Here is a 21222-nt window from a genome sequence, read left to right as displayed (position 1 = left end):
GGTGGTTTCAGAAAAGCGCCAGCATTGTAACCATTTCTGGGAGAGGTTAAAATTGAGGGTGGAGCTCTTTCCGGCTCCCTCAGTGGTTAATCTTGACTCTGTTAGTGTGAGCTATCTCTAGGGCCTTGAAATGTGCTGGCCTCTGAATCATTCTTTATGACTTTAGAAATGACGGCCTCTGTCTTAACCTCCATTAGACAAACTGCGTTTCAGTATTCCTAAGATACCTGCGACCATTTTGGTTGTCACCTACTGTTATGTTCCTGTTCTGACCTCCTTCACTGCCCTTCAGTTGGCTTGGCAGGACCCATCTGCGTCATATGCACAACGCCTGTACTTTGCCTGGGTTGTGACACCTGGTGCTGAGGTCGTACTGACTCCCTTTACCCAGGTTCTTGTGAGTAAAGAACTGGTTTATTCTTTGACATGTCTTTGCATGCACTTTGTCTTCACCACTTTCAAATTGTAACGTTATCTTGCAACTTGTGATTATTAATAGCTGCTCTTTGAAAACCTGGCTGTATCTGCCTTTAGCATTAATGCTCCGGATTACAAATGACTGTATATTGCATAGCAGCGCTGTAATTTTATGTACGGTGTAACCAGTTGGTTCTGGATAACTGACAGTAGATTTCTTTGCAATGCTTTGTTGTTTTCAGTTTCTTTATTTCAGCTAGAGTTGGTGTTTGACTCCACATGCATAAAGTGTCGGTTCTGTACTTCGACTGCAACACACGTGGTACGCACAAGCAGTTTGCTGAGACCACAGCAAGGTCTTTGGGGGGAGCACTGTTGATCTTTGGGTTACTTATTCTTACTCGTCGTCAGTTGTAGTGTCTTCCCCAGCCTGGGTAACCGCCAATTACTATTTCACACATGTAGCTTAATTTTTTAAGTCTTTATTCGAGGGTGTGTAACTGCAAACTCAAGATTCTAAACCTTCTTTCAATGTATTCCGCTCTATCACTTATGCCACAGTTCTACGGAGTCCCTCAGGAGACATAAGCAGTCTGTAATTTCTCATTCACCAGACACTACAGATGCAATGGTGGTTTCTTGTGGCTATTCCTCGGTCCACAGGGGGGGGAGATAGTCCGTTCTGGTCATAGGGTCGACGTCCCCCGAAGTCCTCTCAGTCCTGGTAGAAGTCCAGTTTCCACTGGGCTACCTTTCGCCTGGTATCGCAGTCCCAGCCAAATCCTTCCCTGGGCGATAACTCATCTTCAGGGCAACAAAGCTGCACTCCACCAACTCTACTGGATCCTGCGGCCTCGTGCAACTTTGCATTTTTGGTCCTAGTCTCTGGTACTGCACAGCAGCAGCTGGCCGTGATATGAAGTTCTGGACTACCAACTTGCCCAAGAAGACTTTTTCAGCTGTTATGGACCTGTGCTGCGAACAGGAGGTCAGCCAACTGACTATTGGAGTCTCCTGCTTCGGCTGGGCTCTGGAGAGGACTTTTTCCACAAGCTGGATACAGCAAGCACAGTTCATTCTCCTTTGCTAGCCACCAGGACCAGCAGGTGCAGTCCACCTCTCTTTTCTGGTCCCTCGGTGCAGCAGGGTAGTCCTCCTTTGGTCCTTTTTCCTGTCCTATCAAGATCTGAGTTCTAGGTGGCAGGGTACCCTTTTTATGCTTAGAAAGTGCTCTCAAGATTGACACTGTCAGTAGCCAATGTACTACTAGGTTCCCTCCCTCCTTATGACCACTTACTGGGAAGTGTGGCATCTGGCTTTCCCAGGATGCACCATTTTGCCCACTCCCAACTTGGCAGAACCCCTCTCTTGGCCTCCACAGCACCCTAGCCCAATCAAGAGGTGTGGCTAACAAGGGGGCTACATGCCTCTGGAAAGCCGGGTCGGCAACTGGTTTCCATGTTCCCTAGTGCCAGCCTGTCTACCTGAACATTGGAGCCGCCCCTCTCCCAATTGTTACCAATTTGCCCTTCAAAGGCGGCTTGTCCTGTGGAGCTCTCCTTTTGATCAACCTCTGTTTGACTTCCTGCAGGAGGGAGTGCAGGCTTCTATTGTCTCCTCTTCTGAGTCATTAGCACGTCTCCCCAGAAGGGCAGTAAGCTGTCTTGGGGACAGGATCCTTGTGCAGCCTTTAAGGGCACAGGAGACTAAAGGCAACAAAGTGGCAACTTTATAAAACTTGCACACTGCAACTTGTTGCTCTAAGCTCGGCTTGATGCTAAAGTCCAAATAATGTAACAAGTTGGTTGATACCTTGGAATATTAACTTTGTTCGTGTGGTTTAGGAGTTAGCACAGCTGAGGGGCCAGCATGCAACCCTGCACTCGCCCATGGGGCGACCAAGCTTTTCCACAGTAAAAACAAGTTTGTGTGCTTTTTTTACTGCCAGAACATGTAAAATACATGTACGTCCTGTAAAATAAGTTGTACCTTGTTTTAGGGCTTTGGTAGGCCTGCCATAGGGGTGACTTGCACATATTGCAGAGGGTGGTTTGGCTTTGCCATTGCTTTAAATGCCAAAGTTGGGCTAGCAGTTTAAAACTACTCTTCCAGTCTGCAGTAGCGGACTGGTAGAATTGTTTTACTTGTGTCCCACACAGTGTGAAGCGACCAGTGCTGCAATTCCTGGGGTGACTCTAATTTACATGCCCTGGGTACCCTATACTAGGGACTTGCAGGCAAGCCAACTTATGCCTGTTGTGTATAACCAATGCAACGTACTCTTTTTGGAGTCACCGCACTAGCACTGAGGTCTGTTCAGTAGGCTTCATTGCACTCTGAGTTTAAAAACCAGCATCAGCCGTCCAAAATCTTGGCAAGACAATACAGAATGAGGCATTTTCTCACACACATATACTCTTGGGGAATAGTAGATTGTGCAGGGTAATCTTGTAGGCCGTATGAAGTTAATGTAGGTGTATTCCTTGGCGAAGGTTTCACCTGATATATGGTACGTGCAGTGTTAATGGCTGAACCCTGGCTGATTGACCAGATGAAAGTATGTACAGTAATTTTGAGTCTGACAACCAGTTAGCCAATTATGAAGGGGTCTCCGTTGCTGATCATGTGCTGCCGTCTACAATGGTTTCTTTAATGACAAGTGGGCTGTTCTACTGGTGGACACTCACTGTGGTTTACCAGATGCTAAGGCGGATGATTAACAGACTTCATTTTAGTCAACAAACTTGTTGATGAGGATACTCGCTCTGTTGCTTAGCAGAGGGCACCAAAAATGTCCTATCTGGGTTAGCCAGGGCATTCAGAGTGAAGGTCTTCACCCTTTTTTCTTCAGTAAAATCTAGTTTCACCTGTTTCCTCTGTTGGGTGCTTTGTGAAGAAGGGGCCGCAATGAAGTGCACTTCTTACAGCTCAACAGAGCCTTCTCTCCATGCCCTTCAATCCTTTGATTTACAAAGTCTGGCAGGTTTCACAATCCTGATGAATGTGATTAGGGTGCAGCAGGAAATACACTGCCTCATCTGCAGAGACCATTTTAGCTTGTCAAGCCTGCCAAAGGCTTGGAGACCAACAAGCCTTGGCAACTGCAACCCACGCGGTCAGAGAAAAGATGCTTCGGTGGGGACCAGCAAGGTCCTGGGGACTTCCCAAGTAATGGAGAGTCAGGGCACGTCTGGAGCAACCAGGAAAGCCAAGTGAAAGTTACAGTTCCCTTCTCAGGGACCCACAGGTTGACGGACCAGGGATCGTGCAGGGACCTCGAGAGGAATCACAAAATACCAGCCCACCGAACACTCGTGGAGTGTAGGCCAGTAATCTTCGGTGGAATCACTGCTCGGTGTCTGGACTACAAGTAGCCCAAAGCACGGCCTCAGGGATCGCCAAAAAGCATATGCTTCTGTAAATGTGCATGGTGTCCAGGGGAACGGGTTGCACGGTCCGCATGAGGGCTGCGGGTCTCAGGTTTGCTGAGGCTCTGGTCGGCCTCGGGGAAGCTTATGAACCCACCTCCTGTGTTCCCAAATCTTCGGAGTCCTTCAGGAGCTGCAAAGATGCAAACAAGTCAGATACGTTGAGGTGCCTGCCTTGAAGGGGAGTAACTCCTTTACTCCAAGGGAGATTCTTCAGTTGTCCAGCAAAGCGTAAATGGTCGAAGGATACTTGGTTTCTGTAGCAGAGTTTTGTCCAGGTAAATCTGATGTCCTGTAGTCAGGGGTTCCTACTTTATACCCAAGGAAGGGGTGGGACAAACTCTGGGGACCCACCTATGGGAGGGTCAGGACAGAGTGGTGGCTACACCCATGTCCTTTGTCCAGTTTCGCGCCAGAGCAGGAGCAAATGGCTCCTGCAACCGGTTTGAGGTGGACTATGCACAGGGACACCAAATGTGCCCCCAGGGCAGACCTCAAAGCACTCTTGGAGTGCACCCACCTTGCCCCAATACACTAAAACCTGTCTGGGAGATGGTCACACCTCCATGTGACAGGAAACCTATTGTCCACCTTCACCTGCCAGAGTTTCGTCCAGCAGCAGGAGGGCAGACCCGTGTCTGTGGCTGGCAGCATCCATTTTGTGATGCCCAGGTCGCGAAAGCTGGTACCGGGTAGCCCGGTAGATCGCATTTGTCCTTCTAGGAGGGTGGAATCATACCTCCCCCGTCAGTTACTGGCGGGGAGGTATGATTCCAAGGGTTTGACTCCAAACACGACATGTTTCCATGCAGCCTTTTTCAAGTTAGCATTTACCGCAAGGTTATAATGCACTTAAGTATATATGGTTGGCTGCATCACAAACAACCCCGGAAAATAGGTTCCGAAGGCTGCACAGGGGCTCTGCTTATGCAGGTGCTCCCTCTCCCATAAAAGCCAGCACCCTGCCTTCAGGATTGATAAGGCCTGCCATAGGAGTGACGGATAGGTTTATATGTGCAGTGATAAATAGGATAGATGTAGTGAACCTATATCTAAGTAAGGGGTGCATGCACCATCTTACACAGGCTGCTGTAGCAGACCTGTGGTGTTATTTTGAATGGTCTCTCAGGGTTGGCACAATACATGCTGCAGCCCCTGGGAGGCCTCTGGGGTACCTATGCCCTGGGTACATAGTGTTCGAGGCATGTGGGCTGCTGAATTCATATCTGTGCATAGATCGCCGCCTAGTGTTGGGTCCGGATGTTTGCACGTTGTTGTCCTGGAAGAGTCTTCGAAGTATCCTTGGATAGGTGACTCCTCCCCTGGACTACAGTGCGCATGGGCATCCTCTCCATCCTCAGATTGTTTTTTTCCGCCATTGGGTTCGGATGTGCTATCTTAGCTCAAGTTAGGAAAATATTTGGTCGAGGCCAAAAGGCCTTTAGTTCGCGTCGGTACTGTTTATCGATCGGGTTTCGATAGCATTTTGTTAGTTTACTAACTTTCAGCACCGACTTCTTTCGCATTTGCCTGTCCATCGACTACTGCGACGATGGAATCCAGGACGCCATTCAAGAGGTGTCCGGTATGCAATGCGAAGTACCCACATATCGACGTCCATCCGGTGTGCAACAAATGCCTCTCGCCGGACCACGACGAATCGACATGCATGGCCTGTGCCCGGTTCCGTTCCAAGAAGACTCTAAGGAACCGAAGAGCGGCGAGACTCGAGGCGCGGCACGCGGCACCGGCCCCAACAGACATCTTCGACGAGGCCGACGTCGAAGAATTAGAAGTCATACCCTCCAGTCCCGTTTCCGAACACGACCCCGGATCGGACGAGGGCGACGAGTCACTCTTCCGCAGAGGTGAAGACGACACCGAGGTAGGAGACGGCGAGGAGGCCTTAGGGGCCGAAGAGAGTAGCTCCAATGATGAACAAGGCCTACCTGTTCAAACCGAAGACACACCAGCGCCACAGCCTTTGGCTCCGGTCGAGGGATCGCCTTCGGGCCTTACCCGAGACCCATCCCGTAGTTCTTCGGCCCCGCCCTCGGGCCCGGCCTCGGACGTCCAGCGGCAGCCATTGCTGCATAAGCCAGCTGGTTTCCCTACCACAAAACCGAAACCGAAAGCTGCTCCCGTTCATACGAAACCGAAACTGAAAGTGGCGCTGGTCGGATCGAGGCCTTCGACGCCAGCGCAACGCGTCGGCACCGACCGCACCAAGAGGGACTTCGGTGCCGAACTGGAAGCGGGCGACATCGGAGTCGACAAACGGAAAAAGGCCTTCGGCACCGAGAAACCTACTCGGCTACCGACGCCAACGACACCGAGGGCAATACCGCCTGCTTCGACTCGCGTCGCTCCCTCGACGACGCCGATGCCTCACGTATCGAGGACGTCGACGGTGATCTCCACACCTCGACTCGAGGACCCGCCGGCACCGAAAAAATCCACGCCCGGCTCTACGAACCTGCCCGGTGCCAAAGCCTCAAACACGCCCCAAGTGCGGCCTGCTGCGACGCAAAGCAACAAAACCACGGCGGCCCTCAAAGACCCGTCGGGTTCCGGCCCGATCGGAGCTCCAGCAACCTCTACGGGGCCAGCCAACATTACCTTCGGCTTGCCTCCGTCAACAATCCCGAAGATGTTCCAACTCGGGACACGGGTTACCCAGACTCCGGTTCCACCGGACGAGACGTCTCCGTCACGTGTCATCGACGCCGACACTGGCAGGATGATTCTCCACGACCGAAGAATAACTTCGGAACCGCCATTGGACCCTTTCAGCATCCCACTAAAAAGGAAGCTGCCTGTGGAATCAGAACCTCTCCTTTATGAACCGTTCCATTCCTCCTACCAGGATCCACACAGGTTCTCCCCCACACGCTCCGACACGGATGCATTGGAGGACTACATGGATGACCAAGCACCCTACCATGTAGACACAGATCCTGATGACCAGCAGGACCCTGATCAAACTTGGGGCGACCCTGCAGACCCCAGTGCCCCTCTCGATACACAGGACCCACAACTCTATGGGGCAAAAACATCTCCCACGGAGGATACTGCGGCGTTCAACGCTCTTATTGAACGTGCTGCAAATAACCATGGGGTACAGCTTCACTCAGATACCATCGAGGATGACTTTCTAATGGACACTTTTGCATCCTCAGAAAGACATGTAAAAACTCTGCCAATGCTGAAGGGGGTCCTCAAACCAGCTAAGGACATTTTCAAGGAACCCACCAGGGCACGAGTCATAAACCCCAGGATTGATAAAAAATACAGATCAGCACCTGGGGATCCTACTTACATTAAAGGACAATTGCCACTCGACTCCATCGTCGTAGCGAATGCTCGCAAGAGGGCACACTCGCAAACGACAGGTGACGCTCCTCCCCCGGACAAAGAGTCCAAGGTGTTAGAGACCTCTGGCAAGAGAGTTGCCGCCCAAGCAGCCAACATATGGCGCATAGCCAACACTCAAGCGCTCCTTGCTCGCTATGACAGAGCGCACTATGACACACTCGAGCAAATATTCCAACATCTCCCTGACCAGTTCAAGGAAGGCGCAGAAATGCTCATCAGAGAAGGACAGCTACTCACGAATGCTTCCATCAAGTGTGCGCTAGATGCTGCAGACACGGCTGCAAGGGCCATAAACACAAGCGTCATGCTGCGACGACATGCCTGGTTACGAATCTCAGGATTCAAGCCTGAGGTACAAAACAATATACTCAACCAGCCTGTCAACCCCGACTATCTATTCGGGCCAGAGGTTGACACCACCCTTGAAAAGATAAAAAAGGACACGGACACTGCAAAATCCATGGGCGCTCTCCAAACCCAGTCCTTTCGGAGCGGCTCCTTTCGTCGCCCCGGAAACAAGGGAGCAGGTAGAGGACAGGGGTCACAACAAACATATAACAAAGGCAATACACAGACCACCTACGATAAAAACACCCGGGGTGGATATCGTGGCTCCAGTACAAAGGGCAGAGGACGCGGCTACGGCAACACCAGGTCCTCCCCCAAGAACAAGCAGTGACGCCCTCTCCCTTCCTCCCGACCACATAACACCTGTCGGGAAGGCTACAAAGGTTCCTGTCCACGTGGAACTCCATCACCACGGACAGGTGGGTCAAAGATATTGTAAAATACGGTTACTGTCTGGAGTTAACCTCCACTCCACCCACAATACCACCAAGAAACCGTCCTATGTCCTCAGAGCACTTAACGCTCTTACAGAAAGAGGTGCAAAGTATGCTTCTAAAAGGCGCTATAGAGGTCGTACCCATCCACGAGCAGGGTACGGGGGTGTACTCCCTCTACTTCCTAATTCCAAAAAAGGACGGGTCACTCAGACCTATATTAGACCTGAGACCCCTGAACCAGTACATTCTTTCAGAGCACTTTCACATGCTCACTCTACAGCAAGTCCTTCCGCTTCTCAAGCAGGGAGACTTCCTAGCCACACTGGACCTCAAGGATGCGTATTTCCACATACCCATCCACCCCTCACACAAAAAATACCTCCGGTTCACTGTTCAGGGGCAGCACTATCAATTCAAAGTCCTTCCCTTCGGCGTGACAACAGCGCCCAGGGTTTTCACGAAGTGCCTAGCTACAGTGGCAGCACATCTACGGAGGCAGCATATACACGTCTACCCCTACCTAGACGACTGGCTCGTTCAAGCGAAGTCAGCCCAGCAATGTGCCAGCCACATGTCCCGCACCATTCACCTCCTCCACAGTCTAGGATTCTCACTAAATTACCCAAAGTCCCATCTCCATCCCGCACACGTACAACAGTACCTAGGTGCGACTATAGACACTCTGGCGGCCACAGCTCAGCCAAATTTAGTGAGGATCAACAGCATACAACTGCTGATCTCCAAGTTCAAACCCAATCACTCACTTCCAGCGCGAGTGTTTATGCAGTTGATAGGCATGATGGCCTCCTGCATCTTCATAGTCCCGCACGCGAGATTACATATGCGCCCGCTTCAGGAGTGCCTAGCACGTCAGTGGAATCAGGCTCAAGGACAGTTGAAAGACCTAGTGTTGGTGAGCGGTCGGGCATACAACTCTCTGCATTGGTGGAATCCACAAAACCTTTGCAAGGGCCGACCGTTCCAAGAGCCTGTTCCGCAAATAGTACTGACAGCGGACGCGTCTCTCCAGGGATGGGGAGCTCATGTACTCCACTACACAGTGCAGGGACTATGGACGACACAACAGAAGAAGATGCACATCAACCTTCTGGAACTGATGGCAATCTTCCTGGCCATGAAGGCATTCAAAGTACATCTGTGCAACAAAGTCGTGTTGATCCGGACGGACAACATGACTGCCATGTACTACATACAGAAGCAGGGAGGAACACACTCTCCACAGTTGTCTCATCTGGCTCAGAGCATGTGGAAGTGGGCCATTCAGAGGAACATGTTCCTCATGGCGGAACACCTCCCTGGCAAGGACAACCAGATAGCGGATCTGCTCAGCAGACACAGCCACCAGATGCACGAGTGGGAGTTACACCCATCAGTACTCCAACCGTACTTCCAGCAGTGGGGTCATCCAGAGAGAGACCTATTCGCGACAAGCGAAAACGCAAAATGCCAAAGCTTCGCCGCCAGGTTCCCACATCCGCAGTCGCAGGGCAATGCGATATGGATGAACTGGTCCGGCAGATTTGCGTACGCTTTTCCCCCAGCGCCGCTGATACCGCTGGTGGCTCGCAAACTACGACAACACTCCCTGACACTCGTCCTAGTTGCTCCCACGTGGGCACGCCAGCCGTGGTACACCACCTTCCTCGAACTTTCCGTGGTGCCGCATCAAAGGCTGCGGATCAAACCCGCGCATTTGACGCAGAACCATGGAGAGGTTCAGCACCCAGATCCGCAACAGCTGAACCTGGCGATCTGGCTCCTGAAGTCCTAGAGTTTGGCTATCTCAACCTGCCACCTGACTGTATGGACATCATCAAGGAGGCCAGGAGACCCACTACCAGGGCTTGCTATGCAGCCAAATGGAAAAGGTTCGTCATTTATTGCGGTAATAATGACATCGACCCGCTGGACGCATCCATCCACAACATCATCTGTTACCTCTTACACCTATACCGATGCAATCTGGCGTACACCTCTATACGTGTCCATTTGACCGCAATATCAGCCTATCTGCAAACTAGGCAGCACCTCTCTCTTTTCAGAGTGCCTGCCATCAAAGCATTCTTGGAAGGGCTCAAACGAGTCATTCCACCTAGTCACCCACCGGCTCCGATGTGGAACCTCAACTTGGTCCTCACACGCCTGATGGGTCCACCCTTTGAACCTCTACACTCATGCGAGATTCAATTCCTTACCTGGAAAGTGGCCTTCCTAGTAGCGATCACTTCCCTAAGAAGAGTTAGTGAACTCCAGGCACTAACCGTTCAAGAGCCATTTATTCAGGTTCACGCCAACAGGGTCGTACTACGTACTAACCCCAAATTCATGCCCAAGGTAATATCGCAGTTCCACATGAATCAGACTATTGAACTGCCCGTTTTCTTCCAAAACCCACAAACTGTTGCAGAGAGGGCACTACATACACTAGATGTACGGAGGGCCCTCATGTACTACATCGACAGGACTAAACCATTCAGGAAGACAAAACAACTGTTCGTTGCCTTTGCCCCACACCACAAGGGTAACGCCATCTCCAAAGCAGGGATAGCCAGATGGATAGTTAAGTGTATTCAAATCTGTTATCAAAAGGCAAAACGCACATTAACTATTCCACCACGAGCCCACTCAACACGTAAGTTGGGGGCTTCCATGGCCTTCCTAGGGAATATTCCCCTGCATGATATATGCAGAGCAGCCACATGGTCCACTACACACACATTTACAAAACACTATTGTGTAGATGTGCAGTCAAAACAGCAGGCAGCTGTAGGACAGGCTGTTCTCAAGACACTTTTTCAGACCGCTGCAGCTGGCACGGGTAGCCGCCGCTAATAGAGGGCACTGCTATGTATTCTATGCACAGATATGAATTCAGCAGCCCACATGCCTCGAACGGAATATGCTACTTACCAGTATGCATCTGTTCTTGGCATGTAGGGCTGCTGACATTCATATCGCCCTCCCTCCTCCCCGGCGCCTGTCGCAGCTGCAGCTCTCAGAATTACTGCAAGCATGGTCATCACTTTCTGTATCTACTCCATCACTGCCACAATGGCGAAAAACAATCTGAGGATGGAGAGGATGCCCATGCGCACTGTAGTCCAGGGGAGGAGTCACCTATCCAAGGATACTTCGAAGACTCTTCCAGGACAACAACGTGCAAACATCCGGACCCAACACTAGGCGGCGATCTATGCACAGATATGAATGTCAGCAGCCCTACATGCCAAGAACAGATGCATACTGGTAAGTAGCATATTCAATACCATATACTAGGGACTGATAAGGGTACCCGAGAATCCAATCTGGAGCGTACTTAAAGTACATGCAATACCAATTTAGGGAGAAAGCAGATAGACTGGGGTCCTGATTAGCAGGATCCCAGTCAGACTAAGTCGAAAACCAGCAAAACACCAGAAAAAAAAAGTGGGGGTAACCATGCAGTCAGATTCCACCTTCCTACACATATAATGAGGTTTATGGACTGCAGTGCGTTCAATTTTGAAATAGCATTGTCTATCATTGCGGTTTTAGTATTTCCTATTGTGAATTTCCAGCTTGATGGATGATTAGTATTGCAAGCCTATGAATTTGTGCCGTTTGAGAAGTCTGCTTATAGTTTCTCTAATGTTTTGTTAAATATTTGTGTAAGTGAACATTCTAATATCTTGCACTTGGGCATTCTTTCTTCTCAAAAGAAACTGGCAGTAAAGAAGACCCAGTGGCTGCCGAGGTGATCAATCCCATCGCTCTAAGACAGCGAGAGGAGCTACGTGAAAAATTGGCCGCAGCGAAGGAGAAGCGTCTTTTGAACCAAAAACTTGGGTACGTGATGACCATTGAAAGGGTTTTTTTTTTTTTTTTTACATCAAATGAAATTAGCATCAATATATTTTCTTCTTATCTTGACATTCATACTATTCTTTTTTTTTTTTTTTTTTTTTTTTTCTTCTCCCCCTCTTCCATTATGCTGTATGTTTGCTGTTTCCTAATAGGCTAGGAATAGTCTACAGTATAATGTGAGGCCTGTATAATGGCTTTTACAAAGAGAAAGCTGTCGGTGTGAACATCTAATGGAACTCCTGTACACATGCCCTCCATGCACTGCTTCTTACTGTGCATTCCAATTGTCTCACCCACTTCTGGTTTCTGCCTATTTGTATGGTGTGGATATTTTCTCCTTTGCTACTTGACTACCCTGTGAAGACCAACTTTTGCTTCCGGGGAGCACAACTCTTTAGTTACTTTTTGTTTAGTAAGTTTACTTGTGTGTGGGGTTCTCCCGCCATGGTGAGAGGCAAAAGTAGCTCTGTAACTATTGTTAAAATCATTCTGGATCCTGTAAGTTCAAACATATGTTCTGAAATTACTGCTCAGGAGTACTGCTGCCTCCTTACCAGCCGGAACATGTTCAAAGCAATCTGAACTTTCACAGTCCAATATCCTGAGCAGATTCCTTGGCAAAATGCTTATAGTTATCTCCAACCTGTCGTTTTTCATACATAAAAGCAAGATTAAAACATCTATAGCTAGTGCTACATAGACATGGTTTGGTGTTTGAGCTAGCCCTATCTGCAAGGTCATCCCCAAACCTTTTACCTTCACCCCTCCTGTTTTGCTAAATTTCTTTTTGTTGGCTTTAGGACTAACCATGCTAAAGTACTTGTGTTCACTCCTGTCAACATGGCAAAAGTGGCTTAAACCCAGATGTCATTCTTCGTTTACTGTGAAGTCACTAGTAAAGTGGTATACTCTATACCCATGGCTGGTAAAATAAATGCGACTAGTGACCACCTTTTTGAGTAGCCCTCTAAAACCTGTGTCAGGCCTGTTCATTTCCATCCGTTTTTGCAGTTTGAAACTGCCATTTCGACCTGGCAGAATAATCATTTTGCCAACCTAAACTTTCCTATTTAATGCATATGTCACCCTTAAGGTAGGCCCTTAACAGCCCAAAGGTTAAGGTGCCGTGTATCTAAAAAGTTGAACATGTACTTGTATGTTCTTTGTGTCCTGGTAGTGAAAGACCATTAAATTACCAGTAGTAGCAACGTTCTTTATTCAGTTAAAATAGATCTTCCCATAAAAAATACATAAAAACAGGTAAACCTCAATACATTATGATAAAATCAATCCAGGTACAAGGAAAAAAATCATATTCCATATAAAAATAAACGTTCTTTATGACATTGTCAACCTGAAAAGACAAAGATATCCAGCGTAGTTAAATGTACCAAACATTTATCTGGGGGGAAAAAGGGCAGGGGACAAAGTGCACAGCCCAGGTGCAATACGCAACATTATAGCCCAGAGAGTATGCAAGATATACTAGTTACAACAATAAATAAGACCACAAGTAGCCAAACCAGGAAGAACATAATAAAAAATTCAATTAGGGCCATGCCCCTCGTAGTTTAACAAAACTACTTAGAAAAAAGTCTCAGTTCACACAAGTACGGATCTCCCCAAGCATGAGGAGAAACCACATTGCTGGCCTCACTTGCTAGAAGTTAACCGATCTTAAAATAAACATTTTTTTGCTGGGAAATACAAAACAGTACAACGTGGGCAATGTTCTGAGCCCAATTCTTATCACACTCGCATGGCCTAGGGTGGCTTCGGCACCCCAACCTTTAAGAGAATGGAAGAAAGGACTTAACCTAGATAAAAACTTGCGGTGGTGTACATTGTTAACCCAGGTCAAATAAGTCTCAATAGCATTAACAGTCATTATCAGACAATGAGCCCGGACAGTAGGTTTCTGTATTTCCAGCTCTTCCCTAGCTACTGAGAAGTGTAATAAAAAGTTCTGATTAACCCACAGGTAATCAGCCTTAACAATTTGATCGGGACACGTGAACAGGCTAGGTCGACCCAAGGCTGTGAGTTCAGACTTGATGTATCTCAACTAGGGGATCACTTTCATATTGTCCAAATAGAGAAAATCCCTGATTATCAGCCTATTTAAAGTTGGCTCTCTCTTATACCAGATCAAGATCCAGCGTTTGATGGTATCTGAGATGTATTTGAGTCCTAGTTCCTCATTTACTGCAAATGTTGATAAACTTTGCGGGGGCGCCAGTTACCACCTAGCAAACTTGTTTTTGTCCAGCTGAATCCGGATTCAGCTGCAATCCTTAAACCTCCAGATGTCTCAGCCATAACATGTTGCGGATACACACTTTGCTCAATAGATATGAAGCAAAGCTTTTATAGGTTTCCTACTTTCCCTGGAGTTAAAATCCAGGACCGACCCACATAATCTGGCTAGTGTGAGTCATTTCAAAAATAATTAAGGGCCCCAATAACTCCTATTGTTGAGCAGAATGCCCAGATAATACAAAGTGGGGACTTGGGTGATCTTAATGTTATTACAAAGTGGGTTTTAGGTGTGGCATGTTTAGCACCAGTGACTATAACAAAGGATTTCAGAATATTAACCGAAAGGTCTAAGCTATCCATAAATCAGCAAAAGAATTAATAAGCAGTTGGAGGCCTAATGTGGTCCTTGACATGAGAACAGCATCGTCTGCATATAAAAGAACTGGTTGGGGCTGAGAAATCCATTCGGGGGTGGTGGGTAAAAAGGGGTCAGATACAGCCTTGCCTGATACTTCGTGTGATAGAAATGAGTTTGGTACATAGACGGTCCTCCCCAAATATAACCGATGCCGACATATCCTTTTCGATGTCAGCCAGGAAGGAGACTAGAGCTGGCTCGACACCAAGGGACAACAGCATTGACCATTGCTTAGATCGATTCACCCAATCAAAAGCTGATGAAAGGAGTGGTTTTGGACACAGTGCAGTTTTGGGCCTATCCCCTGGAATGGTGAGTCCAGGCTATGATGCCGATGTTTCAGCCCCTATCCTGGATTTCGTCGAGTGTCACTGAGGCCTCATCACGTCATGCATCCGGCTAGTTACACATGCCTGTTGGCATATGAGAGCTCTGCAGTGGAACCTGAAGTCCCAGTGGGCACAGCATCAGCAAAATCTCTCCGACATAGGCCAGATCTTGGAGGGAATGGTGAAAAACCTGCAGTGGTGGCTGACGAACCGCGATTGGGTCAGTGACAGACTGCTTTCCCATCACCCCCAGCCATAGTTGATGGTGTCAGACTGGACTGGGGCAGAAAAGTGGAGCTCAGAATCAAAATTCCATATCAGCCTGTTGGAACTGTGGGTGGATCTAATTCACTTTGAAGGCCTTTCATCCCTTGTCAGAGGTAGTCTGGTGCATGTATTCACAGACAACCACCACCATGTGGTACTGCAACAAAGAGGAACCCGTAGGGTCATGAACTTTTTGTCAAGAGGCCCTGTGTCCCTGGACATGGCAAGAATGTTGGGGCATTTCTTTATGGTTCTACACCTGGCTGGCTCTCTGAACACCAGGGCGAACACCCAAACTCTACGTCGATGCCTAGCGCATCACGAATCGCATCTTCATCTGGAAGTGGTGCAAGATCTCATTCAAGAATGGGGAGAACCTTGGTTAGATATATTTGTCACCATGGAGAACACACAATGTCAGCACTTCTGCATGCTGGAGTTTCTAGGCGGCTCTCGATTGGAAATGCCTATTGTCTCAATTGGAGTTCCGGCCACCTGTGCACCTTTCCACCGACAACTCTCCTGCCCAGAGTTTTCAGGAAGATCAGGAGCGACCGGGACCAAGTCAATCTTGTGGCTCCGGATTGGGCACAAATAATCTGGTATCCCGAGCTATTGAGCATGATGGTCAGTCCTCCAGTCAAGTTGCCTCTTTGGGAGGATCTTCTGTCGCAGCGGGAGGCTCCGGCACCCGAACCTGCGTACCCAGTGCCTTGCTGCATGGAGATCGAGCAGCAACTGTTGACTTTCAACCTTCCTCCAGAAGTCTGTGATGCTATCCTGGCAGGCAGGTGTCTCTCCACCAAAACTGTATATTCCTGCCACTGGGACAAATTTGTGGCATTGTGTGCATCCAAGAATGTTGACCTTCTCTCTACTCCCCTTTCCCAGGTATTAATTCTGTACTTGCTTTAGCCCAGTAGGGCTCCGCTCTGGGCAGTTAACAGCCACTTATCAGCCTTTACGGCGTTTTTGCTGTTGACTGACTAACCTACTTTGTTCAAGTCACCTGTTGTGACTAGTTTCATTAAAGGTCTCCAACATATATTTTCTCCTAGGGCACTTGTGGGTCTTGATTTAAATTCTGACCTTCTTGATGTGAGTGCCTTTTAAGCTGCTGTATCACTGCCCACTGCGGTCAATAAAAGTAAAGCCAGCTTTCTTAAAGGCCATCACATCAGCCAGGAGGGTGAGTGAACTGAGGCAGTGTGTGCACCCCCCCCCCCCCCCTTATGCCACCTTTTACCCATATAAGCTGGTTTTCTTCTAACACATACCTCCTTCCTTCCAAAGGTAGTGACATCCTTTCATGTTGGCCAAAATATCCTCTTGCCTACCTAATTTACTCAACCTCACCCTTCAAAAAAAGAGGGGGGACTTCAACACCTGGTCCCAAAAAGAGTATTATCGTTCTACTTTGGTCCCACCAAGGAATTTGGGTGGACAATCAACTCTTAGTAGGCTATGTTGGAGCTAAGAAGGGGAAAGTGAGCAGTAGCAGACCATTTCACTATAGATAGTGCTCTGCATAAAGAGCTTCACGTACTGGCCAAAAGGCAACGCTCCGAGTGCTTGTGTGCTCATTCTACCAGAGCCAAGGCTGCAACCACTGCTTTAGCTCGTGGAGTCCCTGTCCTGGACATTGCTTAAGCAGCTATGTGGGAATCTCTGCACACTTTTACCAAACACTACTGCCTGGATCGTAGTGATGGGCACTTTACATGTTTGGTCCTGCATTTTACTTGTTCGGACCTGCAGGACCTTTCGGTTTAAATCTGTTTTGTAGACCCACCTCTGGGGAGGCATTGCTTGGGTATCTATTCTAAGGTAAAGAATCTGCAGCTAGAAGTCTATCAGATGAATACGTTACTTAACTTCGGTAATGCCTTATCTGGTAAAGACTATTCAGCTGCAAATTCCTTACTGACCCTCTCATTCTCCCCGCTCTGTGAACTGATTGCAGTGTGAGGGTCACCCTTCTTAGGGCCGCAGAAATTCACCCCAATTGTCTGTTACTTGTGGCTCCCCGCTCCTGGCATGGAAAGTTGCCAAAAGAAACTGTAGTCAGCATGCTGTTGTGGCGCCTGTATAGGTGCCGCGCACATCCCTTCTGGTGCGGAAGACACAGATGTGGACCCGAACAACGCCACCTACCGGCGTGGAAGGGTACTGCTCAAAAATGTCCTTATCTAGTCTTACGTCTTGGGAATATTCTAAGATAAGAAATTTGCAGCTGGATAGTCGCTACCAATTCAATTTAAATCTTTATTTGATCTATGTACAGACAGGTCATAAAAGCACAAATTCATCAATTAAATCACAGAAAAACTCATTGACTAGACAAACCTAAAACAATTATTAAAAAAAACCTTATTAAACCTTTTTAAAATCATTATTCAAACCAAAATAGTCTCTCCCAGATAAGGCATTACCAAAGGTAAGTAACTTGTTCTTTAATTTCCTATTCGTAAGAGCTATCATCTATCTATATTTACCGGCAGCGTTTAACACCATACGCCTTCTTTATAGACTTTTTATTTTGTGTTTTGTGATGCAGGGTGCTGGTGTAGCTTTCAAACAGCATATGGTGTTCCTTTTTAACATCTGAGCTCAAACGTCTAAACTTTGGCATTCCAAGAGCAATTTATTGTCACTCAGTCTCTTTAATGCCTTTGAAGTGACACTCACCTTCTCTAATCCTCTTGCATCTGCTTACATGCAACAAACCACTCCATGCTCTTTCTAACTTTGGATGCAAACATAGATACCACAAATTTCAACTGCACTAGCTTGGTTTAGATGGACATCAACTGGCTTCAGCCCAATTTCGAATTTGGAAAAGAAAACGAATGGTTTGCCAGCAAATACCTCCACTTTTTGAGTGTCCAGCCTCAATGACTGTTTCACCCATGTATAGGAGGTCAAAGAATTTGAGTGTCATTTTGGTATGTGCTCTGCTTCTGCAATTTCCAACACTCAGTGCTTTGGGTGCCTTTTTTTTCTTTCAACTTAAATTTGTTAGAACAACATTGTTGTATAATATGTTGCCTCTTTGAATAACTGCTGTCCGTGCCCCAATAGGGTGTCTGTTTGATTACTACAGGTGACAGAATCTGGGACTCCTTAATGGTGTGTCTGCCCCATTATTGTCGGAAAGATCTAGATCTGTTAATTTTGATCCCTTTCTTGACAAAGTACCCTCTGGTAATTTATCTAGCTTTGTCATTTCTTAAAGATAAACCTTTGTTCAACAATCCTGCACGAGTTCCTTGATCAGTTGTCTACACCTAATTGGTCCTATATATCCAAGGTAGCGAAGGGCAGGCTTGACAGTTATGAAGCTTCCATCTCCTAGGTGTAGCCTACCCCTTCAAATCCATTCACCACTAGCCATTTTATTCAGGGTACTTCTTAAATGGTGTTTTTCATTAGAATTTTTTCTCTGATTAGTCTGTGGTCTGTTTGTACGTACACCATGTACACTGAACCTCTTCTTATGAAGTTTTAATTTAATTCTGCCAATATAGCCATAGTTCTCATGGCTGTCTTATGGATGATCCCCCCCCCCCCCCCCCCCCCTCCTCAGATTCTGCAGAACTGGTTCTGCCAGTGAAGCCTTGTCTGATGGAACGGTCCCTGTGAGCCCAGTTGTGACACCTGGCATCCGTGGCGTTTGTTTCCTTTGTCTTTTCACCTCTCCCTCCTGTGTTTTTGACTGATGTTCGACATCGCTCTTGCTGTTTTTTGTACTCTGAGCACTTTCCCACTGCTGATCAGTGCTAAAGTGCGAGTGTTTCCTGTGTACATTGTGATTATGATTGGCATATTTGATTTACTACTAAGTCTTTAGTAAAGTGCACTGTGTGTGCCCAGGGTCTGTAAATTACGTGCTTCTAGTGGGCTTGCAGCACTGATATGTCACCCACATGAGTAGTCCTGCAACCATGTCTCAGGCCTGCCACTGCAGTGTCTGTGGGTGCAGTTTTAGATTGCCATGTTGACCAGGCCAGTGTACCCACATGCCAAGCCCAAACCTTCCTTTTGCTACATGTAGGTCACCGCTGGTGTATTTTACATGTCTCAATAGTGGAATACTGCTAATTTCGTTTTTCACTATAGCAAGGGCGTTCTCCCCCATAAGATATCACTGGTGCTGCCTGGTAGCATCTTACAAGTGTAACTTTCAATTGGGAAGAGAGAGAGATTTGGAGTTTGGGCTCCTTGAACTCGGCATATAAAGATGCATCTTTTAGTGAAGTTAGTTTTTAGGTCTTGCTAGAGTCAGCGCATGCGCTGCCCTTGTGAGAAATTTTGCAGGTGGTTTAAAAGTGCTACCCAGGCCGGCCACCAGCTTGCTATTACGCGCGACGTGCTAAGCACTTTTCCCGTTGCGCACATGTGCACAACTCGCATCACCACTCGTGTTTTTATTTTAATTTTTTTTTTATTTCATTTCGCAGCCGCGCGGCGTTACTTTTACGGCCGCGCGGCCAATGCTTGTGTTATGTGCTAGTAGTTATACAGCTGATGACGTAGCAGTGTGAGAAGTTGGGAAGATTAACTTTTTCTGTTTACATATTTTGTGCCTTGTAATCTACAGCATGTCAGTTTGCGGATATGTTAAGTCGTGTTATGTTGTCAGCTTTTGTGTAGCGCTTCCCTGTCGTGTGTAAGGCCTCACAGCACACATACTGAAGAAAAAAAGCTGGTGACGAGTTGCTTGTTTCTAAACTCTCACTGACTCACTCACTCACTCACTCACTCACTCTCACTGACTGACTGACTGACTCACTCTCACTGACTGACTGACTGACTGACTCACTCTCACTGACTGACTGACTCACTCTCACTGACTGACTCACTCTCACTGACTGACTGACTCACTCTCACTGACTGACTGACTCACTCTCACTGACTGACTGACTGACTCACTCTCACTGACTGACTGACTCACTCTCACTGACTCACTCTCACTGACTGACTGACTCACTCTCACTGACTGACTCTCACTGACTGACTGACTGACTCACTCTCACTGACTGACTGACTGACTGACTCACTCTCACTGACTGACTGACTCACTCTCACTGACTGACTGACTGACTGACTGACTCACTCTCACTGACTGACTCACTCACTCACTCTCACTCACTGACTCACTCACTCTCACTCACTGACTGACTCACTCACTCTCACTGACTGACTCACTCACTCTCACTGACTGACTCACTCACTCTCACTGACTGACTCACTCACTGACTCACTCACTCTCACTGACTGACTCACTCACTCTCACTGACTGACTGACTGACTGACTCACTCTCACTGACTGACTGACTCACTCTCACTGACTGACTGACTGACTCACTCACTCTCACTGACTGACTCACTCACTCTCACTGACTGACTCACTCACTCTCACTGACTGACTCACTCACTCTCACTGACTCACTCACTCTCACTCACTGACTGACTCACTCACTCTCACTGACTGACTCTCTCACTCTCTCACTGACTGACTCTCTCTCTCTCACTGACTGACTCACTCACTCTCACTGACTGACTCACTCACTGACTCACTCACTCTCACTGACTGACTCACTCACTCTCACTGACTGACTGACTGACTGACTCACTCTCACTGACTGACTGACTCACTCTCACTGACTGACTGACTCACTCACTCACTCTCACTGACTGACTCACTCACTCTCACTGACTGACTCACTCACTCTCACTGACTGACTCACTCACTCTCACTGACTCACTCACTCTCACTCACTGACTGACTCACTCACTCTCACTGACTGACTCTCTCACTCTCTCACTGACTGACTCTCTCTCTCTCACTGACTGACTCACTCACTCTCACTGACTGACTCTCTCACTCTCTCACTGACTGACTCTCTCACTCTCTCACTGACTGACTCTCTCACTCTCTCACTGACTGACTCTCTCACTCTCTCACTCTCTCACTGACTGACTCTCTCACTCTCTCACTGACTGACTGACTCTCTCACTGACTCTCACTCTCTCAATGACTGACTGACCTTCACCCTCCTGTTATTTATGCCCCCCAT

General features: G+C 47.9%; 1 protein-coding gene across 1 annotated transcript in view; it reads left to right on the top strand.

The window, feature by feature from the left end:
- Positions 1–21222, top strand: part of SART1 (spliceosome associated factor 1, recruiter of U4/U6.U5 tri-snRNP) — a 698390-nt gene that overhangs the window by 162336 nt on the left and 514832 nt on the right. The window contains exon 4 of the mRNA XM_085625869.1: positions 11725–11851. Coding sequence (XP_085481995.1) covers positions 11725–11851 — 127 coding nt within the window. The remainder of the gene's footprint in view (positions 1–11724; positions 11852–21222) is intronic.

This window comes from Triturus cristatus, chromosome 9 (assembly GCF_964204655.1).
Source record: "Triturus cristatus chromosome 9, aTriCri1.1, whole genome shotgun sequence".
Classification (NCBI taxonomy): domain Eukaryota; kingdom Metazoa; phylum Chordata; class Amphibia; order Caudata; family Salamandridae; genus Triturus; species Triturus cristatus.
This window is presented reverse-complemented; position numbering and strand designations above follow the sequence as displayed.